Genomic DNA, 13,762 nt, shown 5'->3' with positions numbered 1-13,762 from the left:
ATCAAGACGTCATGACCGCCGTGCCGCCGAGAGAAATTGGTTGGAAAGAAGGGACGGAGATGGAGGACAAATTGGAGATGACGATGGATGTGGACGATCACGACGAAACGCGGTCGGACAACCCCAAAAATGACGATCCTGCTGAGGGAGAAGAAAGGGCGGAGGAAGCACTTGCCAAGTGCGAGGTCATCAATCCTATCAATCTCATGGCGGGAGAGGCTTTCAAAGACGCTTCAGAACACTTGCTACCGGATGTTCAGGTTGACAATACCGAAACGGACGTGTCGACTATCGGAGAGCTCTCTCAGCCTGCTCAAGCTCTGGCCGCACAGCTGGACGCCACTTGGCACGCTCCGGCGGATTCCGAGGAGGTCAGTCCGGAGGTTGAACCAGAGGATGTGGAACAGATGCAAACGGATGCGGAGCGGTTCGGAGGTGCAGAGGAAGAATCCGGCTCTGCTCCTGTTATGAACATAGGGGCGGGTGAACAGCAAGGGGATGCCATCAAAGATACCCACGAGGAAGCTTCGACGATGACAGATCCCGACCCAATGGTCTCACCAGTGCCCGTTCAGGTGGAAGTGGAACCCGCTCCCATCGCTCAGCCTGCAGCTGAAGTCGATGTCGTCGGCGGCGACACCAACGGGGATATTCACCATCGACAAGACACTCAAACTCAAGAGCCCGATGAAGACATCGCGACGGCCCTGAGGACGGATGGTCAAAATGGCGATGTACATGTCGCCCAGCCCGATTTCCCTGACCCACCCACAGTTGACCCCGATACTGCGAATCCTCTTTCGGAAGTCCCTCCTGCCGAGCGCAGCCGCAATGACCCTGTTCAACTGATGCCGGCAGGAGAGGAGACGAGCCGCGTCGACTTGGATGCTGACAAGGCGCCTGATGTTGACGACGGAGTGACCGCGGTGAACATTTCAGAGAAGGAAGCGGGCAATGAAGGAGAGACGACGGACGATGAAAAGACACAAGATATCTTGAAACATTTTCCCGACGTACCGGACGAGACGAGACCTCGTGTGGAGATACACGTCTCACCCGCTCATAATACCACTCGTACGCCTGTCAAGCGTGGAACGAATCAAGATTCACCACATCCATTCCAAGATTCACCCCACCCACACATGACCACTGACACGCTATCCGACACGCCCACTGCTGCTGCAAAATTCAAAACGGCAAATGGGGATGTTGGAGGGAATATAGGGGTCCAGGGAAGAGAAGAAGAAGGTCCGATCACACCTCTGGCTCTGTTAGGAAAACATGCTAAATCTTCTTCTTATCCCAACACCGAGTCGCCATCGCAAGGGGAGACCAAACGTTACAGTATGTTGGAGAGGGGTGAGGCGGGAGTTAATGGCTCAAAGGGAGATGATGATGTAGCAGCAGAAGTGACCCCGAGACCTGGAGTGGTGAGGGCGAGAAGTAGGAGAAGTCCAAAAAGTCCTTTGTTGGATGATGAAGATCCAGGGGATTTTGAGCCTGGTGAAGGATGGGCGGTTGTGACTCAGTGAGTGTTTCCGTCCCCATCCTGTCTGACCTCTTTAGTTCACATAAACATTTTGGCTGTGTGATATGATGAGGTATACATTTCTATCGTATGCTCCGCGAGGTAGTTGATCCTGCTACTGGCCGGTCATAAGCAGATAACGGATAAGATATTCTGAGTGGCACGTTACTCGGTGGAAAAGGGTTGTGACTGACGGAGCAGGGGTCGGGAGTAGGCGAGGTGTGTATCTTGTACATTGACGAACTCATGATGATATGCCATGATTCTTTTTGCCTGGGGGTTTGGCGTGCACTCTGCAACCTACATTGAGCAGCTCTCTATCCAACCACGTTGTTCGTAGTCATGTACCTTTTCCTCGACCAAACTTGTGATGTCTTGCTTGACCCATATTTGACGGAATCAAATCCGCGTCCACTGGAGTTCTCTCACTCACACCAGCTCCCTACACCTATAAGTACCTCATACTCGCTTGTACTGCTCTCAATAGCGCAGGTAACACAAGGGAGTATTGATATCGTTCAGAAGGCAGGTAGCAGAAAGACCACGATCGCCTGTAAATCGTAGTAGCAAGAGGCCGCCACCACGACACCAAACCGCACCGCACCACACCACACAATGTCAAACCAAAGTATCATGCCCACTCAACTCACTTCCCTCTTCGGTTCCCGTATATCGTCAGCTTACAATTCTCTCCGAGGGGATTTAGGCGTCCCTCAGACAGCTACGGAGACTATAGATAAGTTGGTGGATCGGATCCAGACTTCCGCCGGGGTGGAAGATAGGAGAACTGCAGTGTTGGGTTTGAAAGGCTTAAGTAGGGACTGGAGAGAGGTGGGTTTGACTTGTCTTTCTTCAACTGCTTTCACTCTCCACTGTCCCTTACTCCTCAGGATTGGGGTGTTATACTTCTTTTGAATGATTTAGTGAGATGAAATGATGGTCGTTGACATATATGGAATGTGGGAAGAGTGACATTGCTGATGCTATAGGAAGTGGGTGATAGAGCTTTACCCAGTCTTGTAGCTGTTTTGCAATATGACGCACCAAACGATGTTGATATTGCTAAAGCTACTTTGGAGACTTTGACGCAGTTGTGTGAAGTACCGGATAAGGTGAGTATTTTCTCCTTGCCTTCCAACATGATTCCTCACCTGTAGCTTCTCTTTCTCCATCCGCGTGTCTCACAACTTCAGCTGTCTTGTGAAGCACTCCAGACACGCTAGACTATAGTCAAAGCCCTCTCAACAGTATCCCTTCCACTTTCCCCGTCCATAGTTGCTCTTTTATTCTTCAACCCTCACATACCACACTGGATGGTTTTTTCTACTCTTACCTCCGGATTCCCCATTTGTGACCCTTTCCTACCCTTCCCGGGGAGCTTTCTTGTTCACCGACACAAAGTACGATCCCCACTCACTCCAGCCGACCAGAGACGATGTCGGTCTCAGATTTACCGACCTTTTTCTCTCCGATCCTCAACCCTTACATTCACTCCTCTCTCTCCTCTCCAACTCTCCTTCCTTCTACCCTCGTTTTTACGCCCTTCAATTCCTCTCGCAACTTCTCACTTCCCGTGCACCCGTCGCTCAGGCATGTATCATGTCTTCCCCTCCACCCGGTGTAGAAGGTATCTTATCCGTCCTCGACGCTCAAGCTCCGAGTACCGCTCCGAATGCAGGAGGGGTGGGAATGGCAGGTGGAGCAGGAGAGATTTTGAGAAACGAAGCGTTATTGTTGTTACCTGTCATGTTGAGTGGAAACGCGGATTTACAGAAGATTGTGGCTTTTTCCGGTGCTTTTGAGAGATTGTTTGATATAATCCGACAGGAAAATGGTGTGAATGGTGGGATCGTGGTCCAGGACGCTTTGACGGTGGTGGGGTGTCTGTTGAGGTTTAACGTGTCTAATCAGGTGAGTAGATTGTGGTTGTCTTGGATTTTCTCATCACCACATCGATCATCCATATGCGGCCATAAACCTGTATGATACTTCCTCGATTTAAATTTTGACTTGACTAGGAACGTCATACCCAATGACGACTGTGAGGAAGCCAGAATTGACATTGAAGGAGTAACATTCCGGGTAGAGAGGAGGAATGAATAGACTGACTCTCAGAACTATTTTCGTGAACTCTCCCTGATTCCCGCCATTCCAACCATATTAGGATTCCCTCCGTCTTTACCTCTCGACCAACCGGCACCACACGAATTCGCCCTCCAATTCTGGCGTGAGCAGAAGATCAACAATGTCGGTTTGGTCTTGGGTTTAATTCGGATGTTAGTTGGTGGGCCGGGTGGACCGAATCAAGTGCGTTGGTAATCACTGTACCGCATTCACAACAGTCCTCTGTACTATCACCTCACCTCCCCCTTCTCGTTCTCCCGTCCTATATCACTCGGCTTTGAGTTAGGATCACTTCACTCTCCCAGCAGCTGACGTTCAGTCCGCTATGGTAGCAGGTGGTGTCACTCGATGTCTCCTAGAGCTCGCCCTCGCCTCCAACGCCCCGAACGGTCTCAAATCTCAAGCTCTCAACACTCTCACACCCATTCTCACCTCCTCCGTTCAAAACCAAACTCTGTTATCCACTCTGGGCCTCTCTCCTCTCGTCGCGGTACATGCAGACGAGGAACATCCTAATGGTGGATTCGTACGGTTACCTACGCGACCAGCGGTGGAAGTATTAGTGAGCGCCGTGGTGGAAGGTGATCTTGCTGCGGGAGGGAGAGGTCTGAGAGGACGAGCGGCTGGAGTGAACATGTTTGAGGTGGGTCTTCTAATGTCTCGTGGCATCCATATGAGCATACTTATGGTTCTCCGCGGTTGCTCATCGCCGAGTGCATGACTCTTGTGCTTCTTTCTGTCACCTTAATGTTCGTGGCGCCAGTATTTGGACTCTGCAGGGGTAACTTGGTGCATATTCTTCCAGAATGGCTCTGAATATATACTGTCAACTGAGATAACAATTGCAACGGTTTCCCAGCCAAATCGATTGCATGCCGCTCTGCTCTTTGTGCCAAGTGACAGTATGAGGCGGAGCGCACGCTGACATAACAGGCATATGTCTCTGGCAATGAAGACGCCCGTATAGGCATCTTAACCTCAATGATCCCTTCCGACTCCTTGACATCGCCAACCGCAGGTGCCATTATCCTTTCCGGTCTTCTTCAACTTCCCACATCAGACCCGGAAATTCCTTTTGACCCATATCGTCCCCTCTTCGCTTGTCTACTTCTCGGTCACCTCGTCCGAGATTCTGAACACGCCAAGAAGCTCGCTAGGGAAATCACGCTATCCACGACGGAGGAAGGCGACCAATCAGCCCTGGATGCCGAAGCCGACGAGGACAGAGTGTCGTTGATACAACTGGTGGTGGGTAATCTTATGATGGCGTCGAGGGAGCAGGCGGAGTGTGCCAACAGAGCCGCGAAAGAGGGTAAAGTGGTAGGGGCCACGGAAGAGGAAGATTGGAGTAGGGTGATGGTAGGGTATCTGGTGTTGTTGTGTACTTGGTTGTGGGATAGTCCGAAGACTGTCAAGGAGTTTTTGTCAGAGAGTGCCAATCTGCAAGTGGTAAGTACAACGAAAAGTCTTTTCTGCTTTTTTTCTACTTTAACTCCCAATTGTTTATCATTCCTCACTTACTTGGTTTCACTTTGCAGTCATCATTCTTTCGTCAAGTTCTGCACTCGCGCGTACTTTGCGGAATAGTCGAGCGTGGGGACAATGGCTGACGCCGCAGCTCATCCAACCGATTACTCAACCAACGGGTATCGACCCTTTGGTTCAAGGTCTGAGCGCTTTCCTATTGGGAGTATGTTACGAGTTCAATCGGGAGCCAGGGGAGATAACACGGTGAGTGCAATCTCTTCATAGTGAACATATCAATGTATCACAACGTTGCATCAATCATGGGAGACGTTTTGGAAAAGACGGTCACTGAAATACAGAGCAACCCTTCACCCGATCCTCCACTCTCGGATAGGACCTGATCAATTTGTCTCCCGTATGGCTCGACTGAGAGAAGACCCTCGATTCCGGGCTGTCCAACCAGACGCTTTTGACACAGAAGGTGCCCCCGATGTTCCTGCGCAAGGAGGAGTGCAGGTGGCGCAGGACGGGGTGGAAGATGTGGACGAGGGGTTGGAGCTGTGGTTTGATTGGGCGTTCGTGGACTTTTGGAAGAACCATTACTGTGGGTCAAGACTTTCCCCCACTTTCTCGTTGCTGCCTGGTAGTGCATGTGGTTCTATCACGAACTTTCGCGTGAGCTTCAACTGAACCGCAGACACGATACAACGTGCCATCGCCGTCGACCCGGACGCCGTGAGAGGTGCTGGTTGTGAGTCATTCTTCATCTGTGCTTGTAACCTGTGCTCTCTGTGATTGCCCGCTCGCGGAGTTACCGATCGCAAGGTAGAAGGCTGACTTATAGCATCGGATGACAGCGAGACAGCAGCGATCATCATGTCCCTCAGACAAAAGCTCAAAGCTCAGATCGACGAAGTGATGGGTCTACAGTCCAAGCTCGCCCATCAGGCTTCCGAACACAAGAACGAGGTCGGTGGTGACCACATTATCATGCTATAGCTGACCCGCGCAGAAAGAAATCCTCGTCGGTGAAGTGCAATTGTTGTCTGAGCAACTGGCTCAATTATCTTCTACCCAAAAAATCGCCGTTTCGAGAGAAGATTACGAAGCGTTGGCAAAGCAGCTGGCCGAGGAAGAGCAGCGGACCGCGGCGCTACAGGCTGACGCAGGAGCCGCTGAGACGCTACGAGACGAGGTGGACAAGTTGCGGTCATCCCATTCGGGCGCGTTACAAGAACTGGAGGCGAAACTGAAGACGGCGGATAAGCAGGCGGAAGAGTTGAAGGGGAAGGTCGCTGAGCTGCAACAACAGGTGGAAGCAGACGAGAAGGTCTTGGAAGAAGAGAGACAGAAGAGGGCAGAGCAGGAAAAAGAACACGAGGATCTGTTAGTTTTATTAGAAGAATTGAGTCAGAAGCGGAAGAAAGACAAGGAGAGGATGCGAGAGCAAGGGTTGGAAGTCTCAGATGCGGAAGATGAGGAGGGTGACGAGGAGTGATATCATGATGACGATTTGACTCACGGAATGTCAGCGACTGGATGTGGATGGCATTGAGACGATTAGAGAGGGGGGTTTGATTGACGACACTTTTTGCATGACAACTTATAACCTGAAGCCCTCGGAAGTCCTCCGAGTATGTTTTGGCAGATGACATAAGACCCAAGACAGATCACGATCAAGTCTTGTACCTCTCTGACTCCACCGACACAGTTCTGAACCGAAATCTCTTATATACCCCTCAGTAAGCAGAAGGAGGTATGACATTCGTCTCCAAACCATCCAACAAAACATCCACCATAGTCTGCGCAGCCAAAACCCTCATATCCTCTCTAGCTTCAGGAGAGTAAAACGCCACATGAGGAGTGATGACTAATCTACCCACTAACCAATCTTCTCTATCCCTATACGCTTTGATGAGGGGATGAGAAGCGTCTGGCGGTTCGGTAGGTAAAACGTCCAATGCGGCAGCTGCTAATTTTCCCGCTTTGAGAGAGTCGTGTACCGCGTCGAGGTTCACCACGGGACCACGAGAAGTGTTGATGAGTATAGCACCTGGCCGCAAGTCTTCTAGTGCTTTATGATCGACTAAATTGAGAGTTTGAGGAGTGAGAGGACAGTGGAGGGAGATAATGTCGGATGATGAGAATAGTTGAGGGAGGGAACGAGTACGCGTGAAAGAGAATGAGAGGTCTGTACCGCTTGGTAATAACGGGTCGTAGAATAGTACCTGGGGTTAGTTCTGACTCGGGATCCTGTACATCTCTGGACATCTGGGATTCAAGTTCCAACTTAGTAAATATCGACAAACTCACCTTATATCCAAAAGCCTGAGCACGTAATCCCACCGCTTTTCCTATCCTACCCAGTCCGACAATCCCAAACGTCCTCCCTCGTGGGCGTTGTACCAACGGACCAGATAAGGGGGTTTCAAGTAATTTGGGAGGAGGTCCGTCTAGGAAACTCCAAGGGAAAGCACGACGTTGAAGGTCGTGATGAAGCAGGATCCCACGTCGGAGCGAGAGGACCAAAGCGAGTGTGTGGTCGGCTACGTCGATGATGGCGGGTCTGAAGTCAGTTCATACCCATTGTCTCCTGTTCTCGAAGTGGATTGATCGCTAGCTCTTTTAAGTCTCATAGCTATCAGAAGCCATCCGGTGTGATAAAATAGTGAGGGAGGGCGGAGAAAGCACACGGATACTGCAGCGGGAATGACAAAATGTTAGTGATCCGGCGAGTTGGGAAGAGTTTATGGGTCAGATAAGGAGCTTGTCGGGAAGGACGAAAGCTAGACTCACTCTGGAACGTTGGTCACTTTGATCCCCCTCTTTTCACATTCGACACGATCGATAACGTCGTATCCTACTCCACAACGTACGACCACTTTCAATTTCGGAAAACGAGCAATGTCCCTTTTATAAGCTACATTCTTTCAGTCAAACCCGGGAAAACTCACGCAGCTCGAAGTTGGTTTCGCCAGATGAAAAGACCATCGACCACCTGGGTTATTTCATCCGGGACTTGAAGTCAGCTCTGACCACCATACAATAGACGGTCCAAGTCACAGAACTCACTCAGGCTTATCGGCTCCCCAGGCGCCAAATTACCCATGATGAACTTGACGGGTCGAGGATGAGTAACATTGGCGAACAATTCTCGCTATTCGTCAGCTGTCCAGCCTTCTCCTCTCCCCATCGTGCGTGACGTTCTTTTCAAGCGACAAGAGTGTGACAGGAGAGACAACGACTAACCTCCACCTCCGTGTCATCCCACATCTTCCCTGCCATCAAAACGGTGAGCTCGGCCATGTTAGTAGGGTCTCAACCTCTGGAAGAAGATTTAGAGTGATAAGTGGTCAAGTTTCCAAGTCATGCTTCACCCAACACATCTTGCGTGCTCGTCTCAACCCTCGTCGCTTTTGACCGTGTTCACAGGAAGTAAAGTGCGACATGTCGAGGATGACGCCATATCTCGCCAATTGTCGGAAACCCACTCCGCGGAAACAGTGAGAAAGAGTGACAGCGACACAAGAGCAACACGAATGTCTGTACTTGTAGCGCAGTGGCACAGTGGCGAATTCAACCAGCTTCAGGCAGATCAAGAACAGCTCGGCTCTGAGGGCAGCATCTGCAGGGCCTCGCCGAGGGTCTCAAATCAAGGGGAAAGGAAAACGGCCCGCAAAGGGAGGGAGACGGTGTCTGATTGTGTTTGTACACAAAGCTTGGAAGCCATCGCTTACGTAAGCCGCTGTAGCGCAGAGGTTAGCGCATCCGCCTTCTAGAGATTACGTAAGCGGAAGGTCCAGAGTTCGATCCTCTGCTGTGGTTAAATTTTGGTCTACTGCGTATTTCACTTTGTGCAGTCATATTTTGGTCCGGAGGCTCTGTCTTGGTCTATGTTTGCTGAGCTGAAGGCTTGTGGCAGTGTGTGTGGTGCTTTTCCCTACACCCAATAGCTCTGTTCCTCTGTGACAACCATCCACCTGTCAGCTCACAACTGTCATAGTGTTCCATTGTCATAAATCTCAAAACTTGGTCACAGCACAAGCAGTTTATAAAGGGTCTCAGCTCATACTATGAGCTGAGCATTGGATCTTTTAGCACAAGAGCTTAATGCACTTCACCCTTTAGGCGTATGCATTACACCCATAGGATAGAAGGACAAATGGTATAGGTCAAATGTCCAAATGGTGTAATACAATTGGTATGAGACAAATGGGACGTACAAATGGGATAAGCAAACAGGGTAGTCAAATGGTATAGGCAGATGGTATGGATAAATGGTATGAGCAGATGACGTACACAGATGGGATGTCCAAATGGTATACTCAAATGGTACATGTAAGATGGAAAAGGACAAACTGGATATACCATCTGTTTGAAGAGAATGTCTATATAATTGACACGAGTTGTCGTGACATGAGGAAGGACATGTTGTTACCTAGTTAAGTTTAGTCACGATTTGAGCACGGTTTAGGATGGATTGGGTATTTAACCAGCGACCGGCAATTGTAGATATCGCCGGTTGATAGGCCTTTTCGTCGCAGTGGTTTAGATCGCTGTTCCAAGGGGCACTGTTATACAGCCGGATGCTGGTTAGTCATGGTTTGTGACAATAAACCCCCTTGTAAGATCCTCTTTCTCAAGGATCAATATATTTTCTTGCCACGCCTCAAAGATCTTGACTTAACCTTGCAACTCGACTTCGACCTCAACATACCTTCCCACACTATTGACACCCCGCTCCTCATCATCTCGACTTGCCAGATTGTAACGGTACGGGAAACATGATGACTAGGTCACAGGTTGGGTAGAACTCAATGGAACTCTTGTGGAAATCCAGGTGTCTCTGGTGCTATGTGATGGATAGTGTCTCCTCTGCAATCGATGTAGCCAAAGGATGATATTGAAGAATCAGCAAAGCTGGTACTTTGCTGATTGTACTATATACTGTTTACCGGTATCCTTGTCCTCTTCCTCTCCCCTGCTGCGAGTGTCTACGCACATACTCGGACAGGTGAAAAACCGCTTTTGAGCAAACCCAGTGGGAAAATCTCGAAAAGGGAAAACCCGTCCCTACCTAAAGCAGCACTGCCTCCAAATCCCGGTTTACTCTATCTGTCACACTGCGCCGCGTGACATTATCCTTTCCCATCAAACAAAGTTCCTTTGGACATCAGCTTGCCATCAACGATCCAGTTCTTATGAACTTCACCACCCACGAGGGTATTAGTAGGCTAACTTCGTCAAGGACAAAGTTAGTCATGTAGGAAGTTAGGAAGATACGAAGTTAGTGAGATACAAAGCTAGTGAGATATGAGGTTAGTGAGATACGAAGTTAGTGAGATACGAAGTTAGGGAGGTACGAACTTTGTCGGGGACGAAGTTCGCGAGGTACGAAGCTCGGGGACTCGGGTTGAACGAAGTTCTGCGTTGGCGAAGTTAGGGAAGAACGAAGTACTTAAGGACCGAAGTTCCCAGGGATCCTTGACGATCTCTGGTTGTTGTCTTAGTGATAGAAGTTAGTAGAGCACGAAATTATTACACCCAGAAGTTATTGTCACCACCCATACTACGAAGAACACACCTATTAAGGGTCATAGCCCACGAAGTTATTGGCCGTCGGTCCTAGGAAACCAAGGAAGAACCAACCTTGTGACAGTACCAGAGATTGTCCTTACTGACTATCCAGTAACTCGTGGCAGACTGTATGTGGACTAGAGGAAAGGAAAGAGAGAGAAGAACGGCTGAACAAATGTCGAGGAATGAACAAGGGGATAATCAAGGTACCCTAGAACCTCACGGTTCTAGGGAGTCATCTTTTCTCACTGAACCACCTTCCGACGCATACTTAGGTGACCCGTGGGTGGAAGGAGGCGGTCAAAGAAGAACATTGGAGGATGAAGATGGGGGTTCAACTGGTGGACGAAGTTCGTACACCTCGCGACCCAGGGGAGCAAATTCGCTGGAAAGGTTTAAGGAGGATGTTAGGGATGGGATGTTGGTTGAAATGATGAGGGCCCTGAAGGAGTTGAAGAGTGCTGATAAATAAGAAGAGTGAAGCCTTGACAGAGATAGTGCACGAACTTCGTCGAGGGAATCGTGGATCTAGGGAAGGGCCGGCGACAACTTCGTCGACTTGAGCGCTGAAACCGAAGGACCCGGACGAGTTTGATGGGTCCAGAGAGAAACTTACTGGGTTCTTGACTCAGTGTTCGTTGGCGTTGAGTGTGATGAGGGATAGAGTTGAGAGTGAGGAACAGAGTGTTTTGTGGATGGTAGGGTTCCTACGAGGGGTTGCACTGCTGGCAGTGCAGCCTCATTTACTCTCTACTCCTCTTCCTCCTTTCCTTTCAAAACATTCTGAATTCGTGGTATGGATGAAAAAGAACTTCGGAGATCCAGATGAGAGGGGCACGCCTATCAGGGGTTTAAGGGAGCTGAAGCAGAAGCAAGGGAAGGCATCAGCGTACTTTGCTGAGTTCCAAAAGTATATTGCTATATTGGGATGGAGTGAGGAGGAGATGTTGGTGGCTCAGGCTATTAATGGGCTGGACGAAGTTGTCACGAGTTGTCTTGACATGAGGAAGGACATGTTGTTACCTAGTTAAGTTTAGTCACGGTTTGAGCACGGTTTAGGATGGATTGGGTATTTAACCAGCGACCGGCGATTGTAGATATCGCCGGTTGATAGGCCTTTTCTTCGCAGTGGTTTAGATCACTGTTCCGAGGGCACTGTTATATCGTCCCAATGCTGGTTAGTTGGTCTCATGACAGAAGTTATGAAAGATGAGCTTTCTCGGAGGGAGGAGATCGAGACCATGGAGGAGTTGAAGGCGGTGGTGATTAAGCTAGACAACAGGATGACTGAACGTTGGGCAGAGAGACAGGCTAACGGGCAGAAAACAACTTGGGGAAGAATGCCTAACTTCGTGCAATCGGTGCCGAAGTTAGTGACAACAGCAATGAAGGATCCTGTAGTTTCGGTGTCAGCTCTTCCTATAAATCGAAACAATATAACATTGGGGTCAAAGGTCTGGAAGCAAGGGGATCCTCTTACCCCGAGGCCGAGCTTCGAACAGAGGGAGAAGTGGAGGCCTGAAAGAGCCTGTCTCAAGTGTGGAGGCCAAGGACATCACGTGAAGGACTGTCCGTTGGTAGCCGCTAAGGTAGCTCAAGGATTAATGAAGCCTCCTGAAATGTGGAAAAGTTCAAGGAATATGTCACGCGGCGCCGCGTGACATTATCCTTTCCCATCAAACGAAGTTCCTTTGGACATCAGTTCGCCATCAACGACCCAGTTCTCATGAACTTCACCACCCACAAGGGTATTAGGAAACTAACTTCGTCGAGGACGAAGTTAGCCATGTAGGAAGTTAGCCATGTAGGAAGTAAGGAAGATACGAAGTTAGTGAGATACGAAGTTAGTGAGATACGAAGTTAGGGAGGTATGAAGTTAGGGAGGTACGAACTTCGTCGGGGACGAAGTTCGCAAGGTACGAAGCTCGGGGACTCGGGTTGAACGAAGTTCTGCGTTGGCAAAGTTAGGGAAGAACGAAGTACTTAAGGACCGAAGTTCCCAGGGATCCTTGATGATCTCTGGTTGTTGTCTTAGTGATAGAAGTTAGTAGAGCACGAAGTTATTACACACAGAAGTTATTGTCACCACCTATACTACGAAGAACACCCGTATTAAAGGTCATAGCCCACGAAGTTATTGGCCGTCGGTCCTAAGAAGATAAGGAAGAACCAACCCTGTGACAGTACCAGAGATCGTCCTTACTGACTCTCCAGTAACCCGTGGGAAGATATATGTGGACTAGAGGAAAGGAAAGAGAGAGAAGAACGGCTGAAGCAATGTCGAGGAATGAACAGGAAGATAATCAAGGTAACCTAGAACCTCATGGTTCTAGGGAGTCGTCTTTCCTCTCCCAGCCGCCTTCTGATGCGTACTTCGGCGACCCGTGGGTTGAAACGGATGATCAAAGGAGAGGATTAGAGGACGAAGATGGGGGGTCAGCGGGTGGAAGAAGTTCGTATACATCGCGGCCTAGAGGAAGAAACTCACCGGAGAGATTCAAGGAGGATATTAGGGATGGGATGTTGGTGGAAATGATGAGAGCTCTGAAGGAGTTGAAGACTGCTGACAACCAGAAGAGTGAAGCTCTGACAGAGATAGTGCACTAACTTCGTCGAGGGAATCGTGGATCCAGAGAAGGATCGACGACAACTTCGTCGACTTGAGCGCTGAAACCGAAGGACCCGGACAAGTTTGATGGGTCAAGAGAGAAACTTACTGGGTTCTTAACTCAGTGTTCGTCGGCGTTGAGTGTGATGAGGGATAGACTTGAGAGCGAGGAACAGAGTGTTTTGTGGATGGTAGGGTTCCTGCGAGGGGTTGCACTGCTGGCAGTGCAGCCTCATTTACTCTCTACTCCTCTTCCTCCTTTCCTTTCAAAACATTCTGAATTCGTGGTATGGATGAAGAAGAACTTCGGAGATCCAGATGAGAGGGGCATGGCTATCAGGGGTTTAAGGGAGCTGAAGCAGAAGCAGGGGAAGGCCTCGGCGTACTTTGCTGAGTTCCAAAAGTATATTGCGATATTGGGGTGGAGTGAGGAGGAGATGTTAGTGGCCCAGGCTATT

At 49.6% G+C, this 13,762-nt stretch overlaps 3 protein-coding genes across 3 annotated transcripts; 2 read left to right on the top strand and 1 right to left on the bottom strand.

The window, feature by feature from the left end:
- Positions 1–1,142: 1,142 nt before the first annotated feature.
- On the top strand, positions 1,143–1,800 carry TREMEDRAFT_72491 (uncharacterized protein; the record flags this gene model as incomplete). The annotated part of the gene is made up of 2 exons (XM_007008077.1): positions 1,143–1,528; positions 1,730–1,800. 2 exons carry the CDS (start codon positions 1,143–1,145, stop codon positions 1,740–1,742), a joined length of 399 nt encoding a protein of 132 aa, XP_007008139.1. The 3' UTR covers positions 1,743–1,800.
- A 361-nt stretch (positions 1,801–2,161) lies between these two features.
- Positions 2,162–6,734, top strand: TREMEDRAFT_45944 (uncharacterized protein; the record flags this gene model as incomplete). Its single annotated transcript, XM_007008071.1, has 12 exons — positions 2,162–2,359; positions 2,518–2,640; positions 2,951–3,188; positions 3,237–3,439; positions 3,644–3,812; positions 3,961–4,295; positions 4,586–5,101; positions 5,271–5,383; positions 5,479–5,723; positions 5,817–5,870; positions 5,964–6,088; positions 6,132–6,734. The coding sequence occupies 12 exons, from the start codon at positions 2,162–2,164 to the stop codon at positions 6,615–6,617; spliced, it is 2,805 nt and encodes a 934-aa protein (XP_007008133.1). The 3' UTR covers positions 6,618–6,734.
- On the bottom strand, positions 6,698–8,447 carry TREMEDRAFT_45943 (uncharacterized protein). The gene is made up of 6 exons (XM_007008070.1): positions 8,369–8,447; positions 8,192–8,276; positions 8,074–8,137; positions 7,916–8,029; positions 7,433–7,685; positions 6,698–7,347 (listed from the first exon to the last, which is right to left on the bottom strand). The coding sequence occupies exons 1-6, from the start codon at positions 8,423–8,425 to the stop codon at positions 6,859–6,861; spliced, it is 1,062 nt and encodes a 353-aa protein (XP_007008132.1). The 5' UTR covers positions 8,426–8,447; the 3' UTR covers positions 6,698–6,858.
- Positions 8,448–13,762: the final 5,315 nt, after the last annotated feature.

Source organism: Tremella mesenterica, assembly GCF_000271645.1.
Source record: "Tremella mesenterica DSM 1558 unplaced genomic scaffold TREMEscaffold_18, whole genome shotgun sequence".
Classification (NCBI taxonomy): domain Eukaryota; kingdom Fungi; phylum Basidiomycota; class Tremellomycetes; order Tremellales; family Tremellaceae; genus Tremella; species Tremella mesenterica.
This window is presented reverse-complemented; position numbering and strand designations above follow the sequence as displayed.

Excerpts from the sequence above, each read along its gene's own strand:
- TREMEDRAFT_45943 (XM_007008070.1), bottom strand. The coding sequence starts at position 8,425 with ATGGCCGAGCTCACCGTTTTGATGGCAGGGAAGATGTGGGATGACACG. Across the intron at positions 8,277-8,368 it reads GGGATGACACGGAGGTGGAG|CGAGAATTGTTCGCCAATGT; the intron begins GTTAGTCGTTGT and ends GCTGACGAATAG. Across the intron at positions 7,348-7,432 it reads CTCAGGCTTTTGGATATAAG|GTACTATTCTACGACCCGTT; the intron begins GTGAGTTTGTCG and ends AACTAACCCCAG.